A 20521-nucleotide genomic window follows, 5' to 3' on the forward strand; every position below is an offset into this window, starting at 1 on the left:
CCTGAGGTGTTCCAGAACGTTCCGACCCCGCGCTTACGTAACGGGCCGGCCCCACCGCGCCTGAGCGGCCCCGCCCCGCCCGTGACGCTGCCTGCGCGTCCCGCGCATGCGCACTGCTGGCTGGCGGCGGACCGGGGAAGCGCCGTCCACGGCCGGGACCGCGCGTAGGTGAGCGGGAGAGGGACCGGAATCGGGACCGGGGCCAGGGCCCCATCCCCGGGCGCAGCTCCGGGTCCCCTCCGGACCCGCGCACCGAACCCGGGACCGCCTCCCCCCCAGTTCCCCGGGCGGGGTGCCGGTGCCCAAGCGCTGCCAGCGCCCACCTCGGAGCGGGCCCCGGTGCGGGCTCTCGGCGGTTCGGACCCGTCCCGCGCAGCCCCGGAGCCGAAGGAAACGTCCCTTTTCCTCCCGCAGCCCTTCCGAGCGCTGGAAGATGTCGGGGTTTCTGGAGAGCCTGAGGTGCTCGGAGTGCGTTGACTGGGGAGAGAAGCGGAACACGATCGCGTCGGTCGCTGCGGGAGTGCTGGTGCGTGCGGCTGCGCTGGGCTCTTTGGAGCAATCAGCTGGGGGTGAGCTAGGAAGTGTTATCCCTTTGGAGGTAAAAGGAGGAACAGGGATATGTTCTCCTCCTGTGTAGCGTTAATGACAAAACCTGTTCTGGGTGCTTGCATCTGTCTCTTAAGTTTCACACCTTCTATCCACTTAGTGGCTCCTGGAGCACGTAAATCTCCAGCTTTGCATTTAACCTTGTTCCTCAGTCGATGGCAAAACCGGTTGTGCTGTCATCAGACTCAGGGTTGGGGTCTAAATGAATGATTTTCTGTACTAATGTTACTCCTTGCAGAGCTGAGCCGTTAAAACACTTGTGTGCACATTTGAGGTTATTGTGCTCTTTCTTCTTTTGAAACAGTTTTTCACAGGTTGGTGGATAATCATAGATGCAGCTGTAAAGTACCCTGAAGTGGAAGACTTCAACCATTCGTACCATGCTTGTGGGGTTATAGCCACTCTGGCATTCCTAATGTAAGTGCAATATCTTGGTGAGAGCTAAACGTTCCAACTTGCTTTGTGCAGTTAATTAGGGAACACATGGGGTTACTGTGTCTTATATCTGGCTTACAGCTATTGATACTTAGAATACAGGACCGTTTAAAAAGTTAAATGTAGTACAAGTCCAAGGTTTTGGAGAAATGTTTTTTACTATTTTGAGCTAAATAAAACTAGTAAACTTTAGCCTTATACCTTTAAATACTTAAGAAGTACATGAACACTGCCAGGGATGGAGCATTCACAACCCAGGCTGTGAATGCTCCATCCCTGTCAGTGTTCAAGGCCAGGTTGGACAAGGCCTTGGGTGATACGGTTTAGAGCGAGGTGTCCCTGCCCATGGCAGGGGGGTTGGAACTTGATGATCTTAAGGTCCTTTCCAACCCTAACTATTCTAGGATTCTATGATTTTATCCTTTTTCTATAGGTTTCTGAGAGGCTTCCTATTTGTAAAGACACTTTTTGTTTTACCCATGTTTACCCAGTTTGGTCCTGTTTTCCTCATGCAGGATCAACGCGGTATCTAATGGCCAAGTGCGAGGTGACAGTTACAGTGAAGGCTGCCTGGGACAAACAGGTACAGAGCTGTGGGCTGTTGTGCAGTGGCAGGTCTGGGAAGCCACAGAGCCTTGCAGGAGCCATGAGGGCTGTTCCTTGTGTGGCTCCCAAACCAAAGCACCCTGAAAGTCAGGAGTGTCTGGACTCAGACATAGACACAAAACGTCCTCCTGTGGTTTTCAAGGTGCTCGGATCTGGCTGTTCATTGGTTTCATGATGGCTTTTGGATCTCTGATTGCTTCCATGTGGATCCTTTTTGGAGGCTACGTTGTTAAAGGTAAGATGCGGTGTGGAATGTGACCTGATCTGGTTTTGAAAGTTTGAAGGTATTTTAAACGATGATGAATTTTAGAACACTGCACTGGCCTTTGTTTTTCGCAAGGAAGTTGGGTCACTTGAGTACATGTAACAGCCAGCCCTGCCTGTGCCTGAAGCTGCAGTGAATTCCACACTAGTGAAGTGCTTTGGTTTAATACACACTCTTGTCAGCTCTGGCCTTACTCAATTCACAGGGGATTTTCAAAGAAAGCCCAGTGCCCAAGGTGCACAGCAGTGCTAATGTGCACTCCCCTTTTGTACACTGTCACTATCTGTGAACATACACGTGTACATACTGACCCACAAACGCATTCCAAACAGGATGTGCAACACAGTGTGGTAACTGCAGTCTGCATCAGCACTGCATGAGAGGCACATGTTTGGTTAGAGAACAGGACGTATTTCTTCTCTTTGGAAAGCTAAATGACTGGGGGGGGAGAGATGACACAAAAAGCCATTGAATTAACTTTCTGGTGGGGTTGGGCTGATTGTTGTCTTCTGAGAACAGAGATTGGAGAGGATTTTCTGGAGACATACATGGAGATTTCTTTCTTTTGATAGAAAAACCAGTCGTGTACCCAGGAATAGCTGTGTTCTTCCAGAATGCATTCATCTTTTTTGGGTAAGACAATCTCTTTTTGTTTGTTTCATCTAATTTGTTTTTAATGATAAAAACAGAAACTTGCTGTAATCTGGTTGCTCAAGTCCTGTTTCATAACCAGACGTGAATAAACTGCATATCAAGGCAGCAGATATCTGGGGTCTGTCTGCATAGGTTTCATTGCAGGACCAGGAAATGGATTTACGAATACCATAGTTTGCTTCCTGAAATCTTGTATTTAACATCATAGGTGTTTGATTTGCTCCATGATGTACTCGTGTCCCTTTATTCTGTTTTAAACAGAGGACTGGTCTTCAAATTTGGTCGCACAGAAGACTTGTGGCAATGAACACACCTGTGGAAGTGCATTGGGCACCCTGGGTTTTTAACTGCACATTCCCAATGTTTTGTAAAGCCATTTTGTAAAGGGTGACCTTCAGTTGTGTCTGAAGATAAACCAAGCAAAACTCAAATCATAGCACTAAAAATCCTGGTTCTGTGCTGTTTCATTTTTTACTCTTGTATGCTGATCGCAATATGTAATGGTTTTGACACATGTAGAATTGCTGCATGTCACAGCAGAAGTCACTTTTGTGCTACCATGTTTGCTACAGGTAAATAGTGTAGTGGAAAATGGATGTATTTAACCAGCTGTTTCTACAACATTAATTACAATCTGAGACTTACTAAAAATGCTTTAAAACAACTTTTTAACATCTATTTATTAAATATTTCCTATATTTGGACAATATAACCATTTTTTCCATTTCAAAATTTGCTGGTGTGTGCCTTTTCTTGCGTAATACAGAACTATGCTGCTTTGGAATTCCCCCCCACACGCTATGGCAGTAATGGGGAAGTCTGTGGTGAGTAACAACTCACTGTTGCTGTGGATGATGCCATAGAGGCACAAGTACAAGTTGTGCAGCAGCTCTAGATGGAAGCAGCTCATCCACAGACCTTGCTGTCAGCTGTTTTACAACCACTGTGAGAAAAGGAAGAGTTCTGTCTTTGGCAGGGAGGACAGTCACTGCCAGAGAGAATGCTGATCCTCTGTCTGCCCCTTCCTGTGCATTCACCTGGGTAGCTGCTTAAGAAATCAGTGATGAAAGAGATGTGGGGAAAAGAGGGTGAATAAATTACTATTCCTTAGCAGCATTCCTGCTAGAACACGGCTGTTGGTTTGGCTGCTGGGAAGTGAAGGACACCAGTTGAGCCTGGATTGCACTGCGGCACAGGCAGTAGCATAGCATGTTAACTGTGACAAACAAACCATCAAATTGTCATTTTCTTTTATTAGACAAGCATTTTCGAGTAAGTTTTTCTGTGTCAGCTATTTTGGAACAAAGAAGACACACCAGGGATCACAATCCATTTAAACACAAGGGTTCACTTGCCCCATTGGGCCTGAGCTTGGCACAGGGTAAACCAGCCCAACATACACCACCCTGGGATTCGTATCACCCAGGCCCAAGCACTGTCCCCATGGCCTCCCCTGCTGCCTGCACTCAGGGCAGCCAGAGCCTTTTAGGCACTGTCCCCATATGCACAGGCTGTGCTGAGTTTTACTGCCAAGCTGAGTAAATACCATTGCTGACAAGGGCACCAGCCACAAGCAGAACAGTTTCACTCCTTGTCATCTGAGCTTCCAAATAGATAGCTTGAGCCAAGGGATTATAGATTTTTCTTTAAGCTGTCAGATAACTCAAGAGTTCAGTCTGGCAGGATAGAGAGTTCTGGCCCTGATCCAGCTCGCTCATCAAATCCCTGCTTAACAAGGCCTTCAACAGAATTAATTTAGCTTAAAAACAAGTACTTGAATGCTTCGCTAGAGAAGAGTGAGTATGGACACTTGGAAAAATTGTACTTTAACATACTTACTTTGGCTTTGGGAGCTAAAAATAGTGTAAGGTTTCCAAGTATTTTGATTGATAAGCCATTACAGCAATGAATGCAGCCACTTTTTCTGTACCAAAAAATACTTAAATTCAACAAAGCAGTTAAATGCGTCTGTAAATTCACACTCCATCTTTCAAGAATAACTAGTACAGTTTATTACTAGGTTTTTAGGTGCCCATTGGGATGGCTTTCTTGAGCCTCGGTCAAATCACTCATCTGGGTTCCTCCATTCAAAATCCAACAGCCAAATGGGGAAACTGTGAAAACAAACATTCTTGTATCAGAACATTCTGTGTACCAAATCATCATACAAAACAGGCATTGGAAAACCTTATTAGAAGGTTATTTTCATCCATGTCTTTTTTCTGTAATTCAGATACAACATCACCTTCAGCACTGGAACGTGCCCAAGGCCTGTGTTGGAGCATCAGGCTGAGCACCACCCTGCACCCAGGAAGGCTGAGGGGCTTCCAAAATGTACTTTGAAATGGAATTTTCTTTTCTTTTTCATTTTAATTTAATTCAGATACCCAGAGCTCTTCACCAAGGTGCTCTATGTTCTCCCACACAGTTCATGTGACATTGAAACTTACCTCCCAGTAAAACTGGTCTTCAAAGTACTTGGATACAGGGATGCTCTTGAACAGTCTGAGGTTTAAGATTAAACCTGTTTGCAAAAACACATGTATCCATTATGAATATATACATCAGGGAAAGGGGATGACTCTTTGTAAGTGGAGGTTTCTTAGTAACCCACGTGCAAATGTAACATAGATCAAACACAAGTAACACTTCAGCAGAGCCCCTTGACTCAAGCTGACCTTAAATACAAAGAAGCTTGCCAGGATCAAGGCTTGTGTTATTAAACATTAATTACTCAAGGTAAAACCCCATTAAACAGCTTGCCAGACTAAAAATACATCCAGAATTAGTCTTGCATGAAAAATGCCTGTGTATTTAAAGCAGCGGGGCTCACAGCACTGCTAGCTTGGGATTTCAGATGGAAACATTTGGACTTCTAAACAATTGATTAAACACCGTATTTTAAATTCTTCTAGCTGAATGTGTTTTAGAAATCTGCTTGATGAGCTCAACATCTTCATTACACTTGTGGCAGCACAAAGGTTTGAGATGAATTAAAACACACACACAAAATGATTGTAGAGTGTGTTTCACAGCAGTTTTCATCTGCCGTTTCTCTTTTATTCAAGATAGAATCAACAGCTACAGAAAAACTGCAGCTGCCAGGATGTCACACGGGGAACACATGAGCCCTGGTGACCCCAAACCACTCATGACCGCAGCCCTGTGCTTGGCTGGTGCCTGCCAGCTATGGACACTGGGGAACCTGGCAGATTCCTGCCCACTGGCCTAAAAAAGTGGCAAGCACTAGATAGCATTCGTGTCACAGATAACCAAATGTAAAAATAGTTCCATCCTCACACATCTCCTGTCTGAAATGTGAAGGCAGCTGTTAAGCATCTGTTAAAATAAGCGTTGCCAATGAAGGAATGGTACTAGTAGGTTATTTGTGCTGAACACATCTTGAATACAGGGCTTTGAAAAGTCCCTGGTTCTTCTCCAAATAATTTACCCATAGAAGCACACTTCAGAGCCCCAGTTCGGCCTCTCTCTGCAGAGTGTTGCATTGGCATGACAGCAGGTACCATAAGTTGACGTACCCCTTACCCCAAGGACATGAGGAAGGTACCAAAACACCTTTTTCAATACTGACCTGCAATAAGACCTGTTATCAAAGCGATGCTGATGGTCAGGCAGAAGGCACCAACTTGAATCATGACCAAATAACCCATACTGAAAAGCAAAACAAGTGTTTCACCTTTTGAAGTTGACTGATGTATCATTAAGGCTGTGAATTAATCTGTATCTCCACAGCATTTTACATCAAAACCTCCCATAACAATTGTTGTTCCAGAATCTCTCTGCAGCTGCAGATACGTGTTTTAAGAAACCCTATCAAAAGCCTAACACAGATTTCAGGGGACATATTTTGCCCTTAGAAACCATTGTTGTGGTAGTAAAATGTCATAAAGTCTGTTTTTTCAAGGACAACACGTAAGGCCCTTATGCTGCACTGTGGTTCTTTTCTGCATAAACTGAGAAAATCAGGGAACTTCTTGCAGGACATGCCGTGGGGCTGATCTGCAGAAATGAAATGCCAGTGCCAGATCAAAACACCTACAGAGCATATCCTGAACTGAGCCTTCAGGTTTTGCAGCGGATCTCCCCAGGTGTGTTTTCCAGCTCAGTGTCCACACTGGCTTTAGTCCAAACTGGCATTCTTGCCCCTGACTCAGAGTTCAAGCCTTGTCCACAGAGAAGTGCTGATTTCTGCCCCTCATGTTAGCATACAAAGCTCCCCAAAACATGTTACAAAAACCAAACTGAGACTTGGAAGGACACACATCCCCAGCCTTCACCTCCTGTATCTGCCGTATTGAACATCAAATAAAAAGGGAGACAGAAAACAGGACCAAAAGCTAGCATGAAAGTTTTGATCCAGTCTACTCAACACTCAAAGTCTTTTTTTACTGACTTTTTTGGACTTCAGAGATTATCTGAAGTTATCTGATATAAAACAATTGATCTGTGATGACCTTCTGTATGTATGAGAACTCAGGGCACACTACAGTAATGATTAGCTAAGTTTATTACTTAATAGCAAGAATTTATGTACCTTGGTAAATTATTCCAGTTTGTTATTATTAAGAGAATGACCTGGGCGAGAGCTCCAAGCACAGCAGGCATGCCAAAAGTGAAATGAACTCCAGAGGTATCATGAAGCTTGAGAGGAGGATTCAGGCATCTCTGGGAAGAAGAAAAGATTTAACTGATACACAAGAACAGAAATTGATAATAGTGTATTGTCTATTGCAGAGCTAGGAAATGAATTTTGGTCTTGCAAGTTGCAGTCCTGCGCTGTGCTCAAAAGGCCTCAGGTCTCCCAGCTTTAATCTTGTTAAAAGAGGTTTCCCTTGAGGTATCCTGCATTGGAAAAGAAGTTTATATAGCTTATACAAAAAACAATTTCAGGGTTTGAGTACTACCTGTGAACAGTAAGATCCTAATATGGCTATCACGCCGGCAAGCAGACCCAAAACCATTGCAATCCAAGGGTACTTGATACTGTGTGCTGCGTAACCAACAGCGACCCCCCCAGCTAGAACTGCACTGTGGATATGAGTCTGTAAAAGCAAAGAACAAAAACATGGAGTGAGAGTTCAGTCCTCGTGTACAGCAGCCTCTGTATACTGTGAATTGTGATCTGAGGAAGTAATTTCTAAGTTGCAACTTCAGTCTTCTGCCTGGGAGGCTAATAACTATCAGGCTGAAAACCTGGACTTGTTTTACCAAGTGACTATTATACTTTTAATGTATTACTGAGAGTCACAGAAAAATCCCTTTTCCATGCAGTGATTTTCTCCCATTTCTTACCATTCTGAATTTCCCATCCTTTGTGGTGAGAGCAGACAAGGCAAAGGCAGTGACAGCACTCACTGCAAGGCCAAAGTAGGTGTTGTAGATGACTCTCCACTTCCTGTCGGATAGTATAGAATTGAAGCTTGGCCAGAACACCCAGAGAAAGAGAGTGCCTTGGAGACAAAGACAAGCAAATATCATTATCTGCTCTAAACCACAGTGAATGAAGTACTCACTGTCTTTGAAGGGCTCCAGCCCACATTCTGCTTCCTCTGTAACTCACACAGTTTAAACAAAGGACAACACCTTACAATGCAGAAAGCCCTACGAGCTACCTGCAGTACCAGCACCTTCCAAGAAACACACCACTGTAATGTCAAACAGACAGGGCAAAGCACAGCTCTGCTGGCATCTGGCTGGTCCTTCACTGGCCTGAAGGTAGGATGCTCTTTTCAAGAACAGCTTTAACATCAGCTTTGCCCTATCTATCATCCCCTTAAATGCAGGTTCAGATACAAGTAGGAACAATTCCAGTTTTTTATTTCCAAATGATCAGCATCCTGCCTTTTATGCACAGGCACCAGGGACTTGCTCCTTCAAAGTTTCTGCCTCTTTTCATGGAACTGTGGGTAACTGTTCAAAACCAGCTGCAAGAGAGAATGAAAGCCACAAAGGAAAACAGCTCACATGGTACAAATCACTATAAAGAAACCCAAAGTGCACTTTGGAATGTCTTTTACCTTGGCTGCCAGTACAACTGGTAGGCTTTGAAGAGAGAGGATGAACTGGGTTGTAAGACCAGAATCGTCTCTACCTCTACTAGAAGGGTTAGAGACCAAGAGCTTGACCTGAGGTGATCACACTTCAGCAGCCCTGTCATTCACAGCTTCACTTTCTTGTGCTCTGTGAAAGGGTTATCTACCAAATAGCTACTGCCTGGTATGCAGGTCCAAAAGAACAGTTCACTTTCCTCCCATAAGATCACTGCACGGTGTCACACTTTCATGACCACGTAGGCTTCACTAACAACAGGAATGAAAACAGGTTCTTTTGCTTCTCTGCCCCGGGCCCTGTCTGTCAGCATTTAGGAATCTGGGCCTCTATAGAAGAAGCACACTGCTTGGCAGGATACATCTTTTCCTATGTGCAGATACACACCCGTAGATCAAATTCCAACCAGCAGAGGGAAGTAGGTAGCCTCACACTAAGTCAAGCTGGACCACACAGGGCAACCTGAGCCTCTGCCCACCGAGCTCCAACCAGCTCCAAGTGCATAGGCAGAGTATTTGCTCAGGTTGGGAATAAAATAGTCACAGAGTGAGTCCAACTACGGGTGAAGACCTCAGCACCCTGCACACGGCCCTCAGAAGCAGGATGCAAAAAGGAACTAAGAGGAATTTGCCTGCTCAGCTGCTCCTGTCTGCCCATGTTACCTCAGGAATTATTTGAGATATGGCATTATAATTACCCCAAAGCAAGCACTTGATTGTAGCAAGCTGCACTGAAATTATCACAAAGGTTTAACAGTGTCTTGATAAGCTATATTAAAATACCGGTCTCCACAAATTCTCCAGCAAAGCAAGAACTCCAGGGACTCAAACCAGCAGCATTTACATTTCTCTTTAACTGGGCAAAGACTAACTTAGGATTAGATTCTATGGGCCTTTGCAGAAAGATTTTTGTTCAACTGGTGTCAGTTACCAAATTGCTTCTTTAAGAAAAGGAATGTAACTCCCATACATTCAGCCTGTCCTCACTCTGATCCTTTCTCCTGTGCCTGTCTGTATCGTCTTTCCCACCCTTCATCAGGCTTTTATCTTTTCATTTACACTACTAGGCAGGGACTGCATTTTTATATCTTTGTACAGCACCTTGCAAAACAAAACTGAGCCTTGTCCCCAGCTGGCAACCGTAAGCATTACTGAAACACAAGTAATGATCTCAATTTTGGTGCACAGGTCCCTACCAATATGCCTAAACAAGCCCAAAGGGGCAAACTTAGCTGGGAGAGGGAATGGATAACCTGGCATAGCCTTTATGCTCAGCCTGACCAAAGCAAATGAAGCCACAGCCCTTGCAGGAGTGGTTGCGTGCCTGGTAGGAAACATTGTGAGACTCACCAAGGCACTGTCAGAAACCATCAGCACAGCAGCAGCAGCAGTTTTCTATGCTTGGCTGCATTCAGCTGTGCATTTTGGATACAAAAGCCTCAGTGTGCTGTGGCCAGCCCCCCAAAACTTTCCTTATGGTCCCACCACAATCTCTTGTTCCTAGTGAGACATTAAAGCAAATGCCTTACCCAACATGGACAATAAGTCCGACTTCGGGGTTCTTGCATTCTTATCAGTCCTCGGTGATGGCTCAGAGAAACATGAGGAGATGGCCAGACCAAAGTAGGCTCCAAACAGGTGAACGTGCATCATGCTGATACTGTCTGTAACCTGTATCGAGAGAAGAATCATAGAATAATTTGGGTTGGAAAGGACCTTAAGATCACATAGTTCCAAACCCCCTGTGATGGGCAGGGATACCTCACCCTAGACCATGAATCTGTAGTTTATTTCAGGCCACAGGAAGACTTTGATGCAATTCCTGATAGAGTTGCTCATGTAACCTCCCTATGTAAGCACTTTATTTTCACAGTGCCTCAGTTTATGCACAAGCTATTTATGTGAGATTAAGTTACCTGAACTGAATGCAGCTCATAAACACACAATTCCACTAACAAACCACCAAAAGGCAACATGCTAAAATCCCAGTGAAATTTTCCCTCATGTGCCTGAAATTGTATTACAGTACCAGCAGGAATGTGTTGTTCATCCATCTGCTCATACGGAAAACTATTAGCTCCAGAACTGTCATCAGAATTAACTGCACGGGGTTAGCCTTCCCAAGAACAGCTCCAGTGGAGATGACCACAGCAGTCATGCTCATAGCAGCCTCTATTAGCCTGCAATAAGAGAAAGAACAAAAGAGTTCTTTAACAGGACCACACCAGGACCAATACAGAAAGAATGACAGTCAAATGTGCTTGAAATTATTGCAATTCTAACACGACCTAATTACCTTGCCAGATGACATTTGCTTTGCCTTTGAAGAAGTAAAACGAATAAATCTATCAGCACAGAGCACTGGACACCAAGTACAATGAGCAGGAGGTTGAATCCGGTGGTGCTAAACCCGTATCTTTTCAGAAACATCAGGAAAAAGCCAAATCCAAAAATCATCATGTGGTTGACATCTTGGAAAGCTGCACGACAGAAAGGACCAAGCCAGCAGAGATGTTATTAATTCAGACTGGATTGCTGGTTAAAAATAAATCACAGTTAACTAAGAAGCCTTCAGATAAAAACTCAGGTGCCATTATTATTCAATAAAGAATTCCAGAACTTCCCTTCCAATCCATAAGTAATCAGAAAAAACAATTTCCTTGAGCCTGAGTTTATTTTTCACAAAGTGATCAGAATGGATAATAAGGAAGGGACTGAGGGATCAAAAAGCACAACAGAAATGAAGTACTTTCAGCAATGAAACCTGGGCTTTCATTTTTCTTCAGGTGAACTTAAAGAGCTTTAGTTGGACATTTCGGGGAGAGTTACCATGAATTAGTGCTGATTCATTCCTTGAGGGCACTAGGGAAGAAATGAGTTACAAAGAGAAACCCATATGATGTTCTCATCTGAGGAGAAGAACAGAAATAGCCATAGAAAGAGTTCAATAGGGAAACCAGCACCACTGAATAGAAGGCAGAGTTGTCCAAGAAACAAGCCCTTGGATTCGGTAGATCTGAAAGCATCCCCTGGGACATGCAAACAGCCATATTCTCATATCCTTGTACTGGCCTGTCCCTTCTGCAAAATATCAAGCTGCTAGGAAGCAGATCTGTATTTTTTGAGCTATAAAACAGGGAGGGTAACACAAGAATGTCACGAGGATTAATCAGCTCTTATTTGCACAACACTGTAAATACACTATGACCATAGCATAATCTGCTAATACATTCCTTTGATCAATACACAAAATGCATCTCCAGAATATATTTAAATCCTTAATTCCACTGTATTAAGTTCATTTCTTTACATCAAGCACTCAAATAGAGACCAGTGCCATCCTGAATTCTTACTTTGTAGCCCAACAACCCTTTCACACACCAACTTAACACAGAGCAGTGCCTGCCCTAAGGAGTTGGTTGCATTCATAGGGGTCAAGATGTCCACAAACAGGCAGCAGAAAACAGACCAACAATGCCATTTAGTATCACTTAGGTCTTCATTCAATGTCATTGCTTTGATATAATAAATACACAGCATACACAGCAAGGTAGGGCACTCAAAGGCCAGTAAACCATTTTACTTCTGATAAACACACAAACCCGCTGGATCCCATCTCTACGGCACTAAAAAATAAAAGTAGGCATTAACTCTTCCTTTCACAACAACGCTGCCCATCTTACCTGGGTAAGACTTAATTAATTTATCATCATATGGGAACACAAAGTAAAAGAGGACGATGAAAACAGCTTCCAGAGAAAGGATCAGCCACGGCACGCTGTTTCGGAAGTTGCGGTAACGGGAAGGCATTGTGCACCAGACTACATGAAGCACAAACACAGCAATAATTTTGCCTATAAAAGTGTTCCAGTAACCTCAGACCAATAGAAATGGAAGTTTTGGGGGGCAGGAATAAAAACTCGAGAGAGATAAAAAGGCCAAGAGGCAACAGCAACAAACATTTCCTTATCTGTGGCGCAACAGGAGCCCAAACTTACCACAGCCAACATGGACTGAACTCAAGAAGTCCTTGTGAACACAGACATCTCAAGCTGTTACTGCTGCAGTGCTCCAGGACACCATCATGCAGTACTTCAGCTGCTGTGGAGCCTCACAAATCAACTGAACAGTGAGCAAAGAAGAACATTGACTCATAAGAGTAGAATCCTGGCACTTATGCATAATTGTTTTCCACATTGCTTGTACCCAGCTACCGGGAGCGCTCTGAAGGCTCTTGGTAACCCCCGGCTGGGAAGTCACCGTTCAGAACCAAACTGAGAACAAGCCACAGACCTGCACCTTCCCGATTCTTTAATTCAAACCCAGCCTTCATCCAGAAGTGTATCAACTTCTGCATTGTGGCCGTAAGGTACCCACTGCTTTATGGGTTATGAGCCTTTTGGTAAGGCACAGCTTTCGTTTAGTTGTTATTTTAAACCAGGAGCCACTAGAGCAAGCAGGGCTGTATGGTGGAAGTTAACTATGTCCAGTATATCCCTATGCACAGACATCATGATTTGTTAGATAAGATCATTTGGTTGTTGAGGACAATTTATGAAGCTGTAATAGAATCATAGAATCACAGAATCATAGAATGGTTTGGGTTGGAAAGCACCTTAAGATCATCCAGTTCCAACCCCCCTGCCATGGGCAGGGACATCTCACACTAAACCAGGTCACCCAAGGCTCTGTCCAGCCTGGCCTTGAACACTGCCAGGGATGGAGCATTCACAACCTCCCTGGGCAACCCATTCCAGTGCCTCAGCACCCTCACAGTAAAGGACTTCTTCCTTATAGCCAATCTAAACTTCCTGTTTCAGTTTGAACCCGTTACCCCTTGTCCTGTCACTACAGTCCCTAATGAAGAGCCCCTCCCCAGCATCCTTGTAGCCCCCTTCAGATACTGGAAGCTGCTCTGAGGTCTCCACGCAGCTTCTCTTCTCCAGGCTGAACAGCCCCAACTTTCTCAGCCTATCTCCATACAGGAGGTGCTCCAGCCCCTGAGCATCCTCGTGGCCTCCTCTGGACTTGTTCCAACAATTCCATGTTCTTTTTATATATTTTATATGTTTATTGTATTTATATTTTAATATATTTCACACATATTTTTCTCTATTTTAATAGGAACATTACTATTCTCAGGATTCACTGTGGTTTTGGTAAACTGAAGCCTCTTTGTTCATAACTGTAGTTATGCCTCAGACTTTCTGCCTGAGGCCATTTCAAATGGAGCGCTTGTGCGCTGGGGTTTGAGATAGTAACAGGGCACACAGATGGGCAGAAAGCCACCTACTGGTGACAGAAATACGTGCCAGACAAAAACACAGGCAGAAGAACTCCAGTCAGTTTGTATTTTAGGGCATTCCTCCTGCAAACCCAGGCTGGACAGCACAGTAAGAGTCTTCAAGCCACCTGTGAAAGCTTTACATTTGTGGCAATAGCCTGCACCTTCCTCACATGCAATATCAAATTGCTTTACCTGCTTTTACTTAGGCCTAATGAAACCCAACGTTAATCATCTTTACCCCCTTCTCAGGAGCTCCTAAGCAACGTTCCAAGGAGCTTGCTGGACACACCAAGTGCTGCCCTGGTGTCACGGAAGTCCTGATCATTCTTTTGGTGGGATCTCCGGGGCGGTTGAGATAGAACCAGAGCACCTGGTGAGCTTTCTCCAGACACGAGAGCAGCTGAAACAGCAGTTTAGGAATGGATTGAGCTGATGCAGTGTCTTTGTGTGGTTCATAAATGTGATGTACCCCATCAGACTTCATCAGTCTCCCACAGCACTCATTCCCTTCAGGCTCACATCAGGACAGGAATGACCCATATGCCTTCCATCATTTTGCCACAGTCAAATGAACACAGTATGCTCTTACGGCGCTTGCTACCAAATCCCCTGACAGTGTTAACACCTGAGGGGATAGACCAAAGGCTATGCATCTCCCAGTGGTGTCCCTTACATGCCACGCTGTAAACGCTGATGCTCGGACTTCCAGCTTCAATTTTCCCCCAGACAGGAAGAACCAAACTCGGTGATCTCAGATCGGGTGAAGTACAAAGCAACTGTCACATTAGAGCTGCGCTACCAACAGCACGTCCCCACCGACTGAGCTCAGCAGCCGCAGCCTTCCGTGCAGTCCCCTCTGCCCGTTTAATGCCCTATCGGGGCCCACACCCCGCGCACTGCACCCAGCACCGCAGGACCCTGGTTCGCAGAGGCCCGTTATCCCTCAGGGAGGCCTGGCGGGCGCACGGCACCCAGCCCAGCTCCGGGCGGCAACGAGAGGCTCGGGGTGCGCCGGGACCCCTTCTCCAGGCAGCCTTAGGGAGGGCAGGGGCCGCTTTCGCGGCCTCCCTCGGGACCGGGGGCAGCCATTGGCTTCCTCACGGTTTCCACAGCACAAAGGGACACGAGACAGAGCCCGGGGTGGGGGCTCCGCCGGGCGCCCCGGGGAGGGAAGCCAAACACCGGGTCTCGGGCCCTGAGCCGGCGCCTGAGGCGCAGAGAGGAGGCGGAGCCCCGCCGTGACTCGGCAGCCTACGGCCCCGGGACCCTCCCACCCCGCCCCTCATCTCTCATTGGCTGAAGACCTACCCCGCCCAACAGACCTCCCTTAGGGACTAGCTTCCCATTGGCCGAAGGCTGACACCCCTCATGGCCTGTGATTGGCTCATCTCCAGCCACCGTCCGTCTTTGGGCCGATCAGAGAAAGGGAGGCCAAGTCGCCCCGCCCCTCTCCGCTTCTTGCCTGGCGATTGGGCCGGTCGTTTGTCACTTTGTTGTACACGTCCTTCATTGGCTGGAGCGGTCCGTCAGTCACTCCGAGGGGTGTTTTCCCCCTCCGGCAGCCGGCAGCACGGGACCGCGCCGAGCCGCCCCCAGTTATCTTTGCACTTGAGAGCTGGATTTCCCAGCTGCCCATTTGCCAGCGGGGTTGTCAATCAAGTGTGAGGGGCGGCACCTCAGCGTACGGTGACAGAGGGACTCGAACCCACCTTCTTCCGCTTCCGACTGGATGGCTGAGCTGTCTTTTCATCCCTGATTGTATCTCCTATTGGGCGGTTTTACTGTCGATCACAGCACGGGGCGGGAGCCAGCCAGAAGGACAGTGGGCGGGAGGAGGACAAAACCCCCTCCGGGATTGGCTCACGAGCCATCAATTCACGGGTCCTTCTCTTCCACGGGCTTCCAAGGCCTTCAATCAGGGGTGTGGGCGGGCCGCTCGATAGCGCGGGGCGGGACCTAACTTCCGATGCCGCCATTGGTCTTCCCGGCCGTCCATCTCCCTTTCCTCAATGCGCATTGGTGGAGCGAGCCGTCTTTCCGGCGGGGTGAAGCGCTGGATTGGTCCGCGGAGAGGCGGGCGGGGCGCTGCGCGGCGGCTGCGCGGGGGACGCGGCGGGGAGGGTCGGACCAGGAATTATTGTTATTTCTTTGTTTCGCGGGGAAAAAAAGGGGGGAAAAGAGGGAAAACCGGACAAGCGCCCGCGCGAGGGACCCCCGTGGGGGCGGATGGTGCTGCCGTGACCGGGCAGCGCGGGGCCGGGGCGCGCGGCGGGGCCGGCCGGGCCGGGCCGCAGGCGGCCGGGAGGATGAAGCGGCGGAGCGCGGACTGCAGCAAGCTGCGGCGGCCGCTCAAGCGGAACCGCATCACCGAGGGCATCTACGGCAGGTACCGAGCGGGGCGGCGGTGGGAGGAGAGGCGAGGACGGGGGAGGAAGGACGCGTCGCCCCGGTCCCCTCGCGCCCCCGTCCCCTCAATGGTGCCCCGCCCCCCGGCCCTGTCAGCGGGGCCACGCGCGCCATGGCGCCCCGTTCCCCCCCCCCCCCGCTCCCCGTCTTTGCCCCGCCCCGCGGCCTGCCCGCGCCGGCCCCCGCCGCCCCTCAGCCAGCGCCGCGCTCCGCCGGGCCCGGGGAGAGGCGGGGGGGAAGCTGCTGGCCAAGGTCCTGCCGGCGCGGCCGGAGGGAGCGGCCCGGAGCTGGTGGGAGCCTTCACATCACCCTCCCCTTGCCCCGTGCGCCGGGGGAGCGCTCCTTGAGGCGCTGCCGCTCGGGTCGGGAAACTCCGTCCTCACGTGGTGGCCGTGGTCCCTGTGCCGTGGTCTCCGCTGTGAGAGCGAGGGATGCGAGCAGGGTCTGGTGTGGGGCATCCTGCAGCACGGGTGGTGGAAACACAGCCGGTGTCTGAGTCCTCCGACCTACGAAACGAGGAGGGGAACTGTAGTAAAACGAGATCCGTGTTCTTGGCTATGAATGGTTTGGAATAAGGGCATGCTTTCCAGGTGTTTACATGCAGAATGCACCGAAACAGAGATTCTGAAGCATTTATTTGTTGTGAGTGTATTCAAAGAGTGTTTTAGAGCTCTGCCTCTTGAGTATGCCAAGTTTTACATGAAATGGAGTAATTGTGTATTTCTGAATGAAGAGGAGGTTGGTTTAATCGAGGCTTTCCAAAGTTACACTGTAATGTCCCATTTCTGTTCCACGTTTATATATGCAGTGGCTGGAAACTTGAGCAAACTCATATAATGCAGATTTGCATATGGAAATGGATGATAGTGGGCTCTGGCTGTAACAAACCTGTCACAATATACTGCTTATGCTACTTGTAGTGAGTCTCCACGTGAGAGTAGAGTAGAGAGTCTGCTGTGGCTTTAGACTCCTGGGTTTTGAGAAAACGATGCTTGGAATGTCAAAGAAAAAGCAACCGTTGCTTAGAAAGTAATATTTAAGATGAGTAAACTTGGGAAAATAATTCAAATATAGGAAATTCCTTTTATAATTACTTAGTTTTCCAAAGTCATTCAAAATCCTGTGCTCCCTGTTACCTTTGAGGTGACTGGTTGGAAAAGTGGGAGAAGAGGAGGGAAAACTAGGAAAAGATGAGGAGGACACGGGGTGATCAGTGTGTTCAGTGTGGAGAGCTGTTGTAGATCTGTGAACAGCCTAGAGACATATCTGGCTGCTTGTGCTAACTTCTGGAATGCTTAGTTCAGAAACAGGATTTTAGCCTTTGTTTCACATGGCATTTGGATCAGCAGAAGTAGTCAGTGACCTCGAAGTATTGTCCCCCAGAAAGAAAAGAGAAGCTAGTGGAAGGCTTTCCTCTTTGGAAGTACGAGCAGAGGGAAGTGCTTCTACATGGGTTTACATGGATTCTGACTCTTCCTTGTTTCCTTTGCTCTCCTTTTTTAGTTTTGGCCTTTATTACTTTTGTCCTCTTTGCCCCTCATAATTCAAGGAGGTTACAACAGGTAGCTTCTGGTATAATTCTAGATTTCTAAAGTTTTGTAATTGCTGTAGTTATTTACTCAACTTATCCTAATTGTCACCATCAGCTTACACAAACCCAGTAAACAGAACAATCAGTAGGTAGCATCATAGTGTTACAACCAAGCAGCTGGGCTTGAACAAACAGCATGATTGAGATACTTAACTGTGGTGGGATTTCTGTTTGCTTTTTAAGGCAGATGTTCCCATCCTTGCTCCCTCCCCAGGCTTTCAGTGCAGAGCTGTAACAGACACATGAGAGTGCAGTTGAGAGCTGCAAAGCTGAAGAGTTTTGGAGCAGGTGAAGCAATGAAGGCATTGGCCTGCAGTAAAGCTCTCGTGGCAGGTTTGTTATGTATGTAAATCTGAAGCAGGGTGTAAGAAGCAATAGGAAAGAGCTTCTAGTCACAGAACAGAGTTAGAAATGTAATATCTAGGCTTGCACTGAAACATGTGAATATTCCATCTCCCTGAATAAGTGGTTTTGCCATCTTCTGGAGTATCATTTCTAACAAGTTGATCTAAAGGTTCACAGCCTTTCCTATCTGAAATGTTATAGTGTAGGTCTTTAAAGCCCTTTCCCAAACATTCACCTAAATCAAATGAGCTGTTTGGTCTCAGCCCTTCAGAAACACTTTCAAAGTTATTCCTGAACAATCTTCCCCACCACATTTTCAACAGCAGCCTCACTATCCTATTCTCCTTTAGACTGCTTTTTCCATGCTGCTGGTTTTGCTTCCTTCTGCTTTCTGCCTTCCCTTCCAGTTTAGTTTTACTCCCCATCTGCAGCTCCTTGGGGCTTTGCTCTTGTGTTCTGCCGCTGAGGCCCTGGCTGCCTGTGATGTAGTAGCACCATTTCAAGTGAATGTTGCCACCTCTACCCAAAAAACCCAACAAACCCCAGTCTAACATTATGTGCAAGCATGGTAAGGACTTGTGCTATTTAAAAGTATTGCAGTATCTGTGGAAAGAACGTTACTATAATTAAAACATATCTGTGCTTTCAGTCGAGTTCCAAACCCAACAAACTGGGGGTAGGAATTGAGATCTCTTGTTATTCACAGTGTGTTCACAACCTTTTTGCCTTTTCAGGTTTTAAGCTGTAAGTAGCCATTGTTTTCCGATGCTTGAGCGATGAACATCTACCTTTGACACTGCATGCATTAAAAACTTAATGAAAATATTCATTGCAGCTTGTCAGCAGTTAGGCAATTAAAGTTTACTTGTTGGTGCTTGTTTCTAAGTCTTCCCAGTCCTCATCCTTCATTATTTAAAACCCTTCAGCTTTGTTGCTGCTACTGCTTGTTTGGGCTTTACCGAGTCCTATTGGCACTTGGTACCAATTGTGTAGCTAGTTCAGTTTCAAGGTGAACTCCACATGTTAGTGGCTTAATTTATGGTGCCACATCCACTGTCTTCTGCTGTGTATCCTGGACTTTTTGACACCGGTCCTTGAACACTGCATGTTCCTTTAGAGTTAGGATGTTTTTTTTTTAGAGCTATATATGTATTGCCCTTTATCCCAGGCCTCACCTGGGCTGGCAGCCAAGTGGGAGGATGTGGCTGTGGTTACTGAGGTACCTGCTACTGGCATGAAGGCAGCGGGTGCCCCTGGGCATCTCGTGCTGGGCGGCGTTCCCTTTGCTAAGGGATCCTGTGGTTCTTTGTGTCCCCTACCCTCTGATATGGCTCATTTCCAAGGACTTGATTGTGGACTCTGCTGACAGCCAAATAAACTGTAAGGAAACCCAGTTCATTACTAACTCCAGGAATGTGGCCTTTTTTTAGGCTTTTTCTTAAAAACAATAAAACCCCCAAATCCATAAGGGTCCTTCCTACTGATCTATTCTGACACTTTTTTTATAAGCTTCCTATATGGGGAAAAACATTTTCTTCTCAACGTGCCCTGGAGGTCTGTAACAAACCAGTAGTGCTATTTTTTATTACGTAAATTCAGGTCTCAAATCTAATTTAGCTTACATTTAAATGTGTTCTACTATGTCAACCCCAATGGCACGTGTAATATTGCTTCCCTCTGCCAGTGACTTTCATTCTCTGCACGCTGCAGTTCCTTTCGCTTTATTTTACTTGTTCTGGAGTGATGTTTTCAGCTGAGTTACCACAGTGGGCTCACAATGCTCTTGTTTCAGTACTACAATACTGATTGCTGCTTAGCTGCCTGTGGTTCAGCAGTCTCTATTGCACTTGCTTCCAGAATTACTGTAAGAATTTTCAATTTTGTCTTCCTTTACTTACATTTCCATACTGCAGTGATTACTATGTTATTTGCCATATCAAGACACTGAATCAGTAGTCAGGGAGGTTTCCTGGGATTCTTTACATTTCAGATTTCACACAGTGATTTCCAGTGTGCATACCACGTTCCAGCAACCGTGGTTTCTCTCTTACATATTTGCTGTGCTCATTCTGTACCACTTTTCTTCCCCACTAGTAATAATCTTTCATATATATATATATGTGTGTGTGTATGTTTACATATACAGAGCTTTTTTGCTTGAAAGTCTCCAGTGAGCATCCCCAGTGTTCTGTCTGGCATTGGGTGGATAACCTAGACGTGGTGACTGTTGGGTAATTCCATGCCATGTTAAAGTTCAC

At 46.6% G+C, this 20521-nt stretch overlaps 3 protein-coding genes across 5 annotated transcripts in view; 2 read left to right on the top strand and 1 right to left on the bottom strand.

The window, feature by feature from the left end:
• Positions 1 to 23: 23 nt before the first annotated feature.
• Positions 24 to 3300, top strand: TMEM50A (transmembrane protein 50A). Its single transcript, XM_061373609.1, has 7 exons — positions 24 to 168; positions 415 to 526; positions 911 to 1023; positions 1557 to 1624; positions 1790 to 1882; positions 2485 to 2545; positions 2828 to 3300. Exons 1-7 carry the CDS (start codon positions 107 to 109, stop codon positions 2871 to 2873), a joined length of 555 nt encoding a protein of 184 aa, XP_061229593.1. The 5' UTR covers positions 24 to 106; the 3' UTR covers positions 2874 to 3300.
• Positions 3301 to 3799: 499 nt separating this feature from the next.
• RHCE (Rh blood group CcEe antigens) lies at positions 3800 to 14218 on the bottom strand. 3 transcript variants are annotated; one of them, XM_061373595.1, is made up of 10 exons: positions 14160 to 14218; positions 12318 to 12756; positions 10931 to 11114; positions 10664 to 10814; positions 10164 to 10305; positions 7880 to 8037; positions 7492 to 7629; positions 6159 to 6238; positions 5017 to 5090; positions 3800 to 4680 (listed from the first exon to the last, which is right to left on the bottom strand). In XM_061373595.1, exons 2-9 carry the CDS (start codon positions 12442 to 12444, stop codon positions 5036 to 5038), a joined length of 1035 nt encoding a protein of 344 aa, XP_061229579.1. In that variant the 5' UTR covers positions 12445 to 12756; positions 14160 to 14218; the 3' UTR covers positions 3800 to 4680; positions 5017 to 5035. The 3 variants fall into 3 exon arrangements, with proteins under 3 accessions (XP_061229579.1, XP_061229578.1, XP_061229577.1); XM_061373594.1 differs by lacking the exon at positions 7492 to 7629 and adding an exon at positions 7122 to 7252 and having other exon boundaries at positions 14160 to 14217; XM_061373593.1 differs by lacking the exon at positions 14160 to 14218 and adding an exon at positions 7122 to 7252 and having other exon boundaries at positions 12318 to 12766.
• Positions 14219 to 15524: 1306 nt separating this feature from the next.
• MACO1 (macoilin 1) overlaps positions 15525 to 20521 on the top strand; it is a 29259-nt gene continuing 24262 nt past the window's right edge. Inside the window, exon 1 of the mRNA XM_061373616.1 lies at positions 15525 to 16307. Coding sequence (XP_061229600.1) covers positions 15931 to 16307 — 377 coding nt within the window. The 5' untranslated portion in view covers positions 15525 to 15930. The remainder of the gene's footprint in view (positions 16308 to 20521) is intronic.

This window comes from Neopsephotus bourkii, unplaced genomic scaffold (genome assembly GCF_033783945.1).
Source record: "Neopsephotus bourkii isolate Nb327-2 ecotype Australia unplaced genomic scaffold, CSIRO-AGI_Nbou_v1 NB_1632, whole genome shotgun sequence".
NCBI lineage: Eukaryota > Metazoa > Chordata > Aves > Psittaciformes > Psittacidae > Neopsephotus > Neopsephotus bourkii.

Excerpts from the sequence above, each read along its gene's own strand:
- TMEM50A (XM_061373609.1), top strand. The coding sequence starts at position 107 with ATGCGCACTGCTGGCTGGCGGCGGACCGGGGAAGCGCCGTCCACGGCC. Across the intron at positions 1,625-1,789 it reads AGGCTGCCTGGGACAAACAG|GTGCTCGGATCTGGCTGTTC; the intron begins GTACAGAGCTGT and ends GTGGTTTTCAAG. Across the intron at positions 2,546-2,827 it reads AATGCATTCATCTTTTTTGG|AGGACTGGTCTTCAAATTTG; the intron begins GTAAGACAATCT and ends TGTTTTAAACAG.
- RHCE (XM_061373593.1), bottom strand. The coding sequence starts at position 12,444 with ATGCCTTCCCGTTACCGCAACTTCCGAAACAGCGTGCCGTGGCTGATC. Across the intron at positions 11,115-12,317 it reads ATTAATTAAGTCTTACCCAG|CTTTCCAAGATGTCAACCAC; the intron begins GTAAGATGGGCA and ends TCTGTCGTGCAG. Across the intron at positions 8,038-10,163 it reads GGACTTATTGTCCATGTTGG|GCACTCTCTTTCTCTGGGTG; the intron begins GTAAGGCATTTG and ends TTTGTCTCCAAG.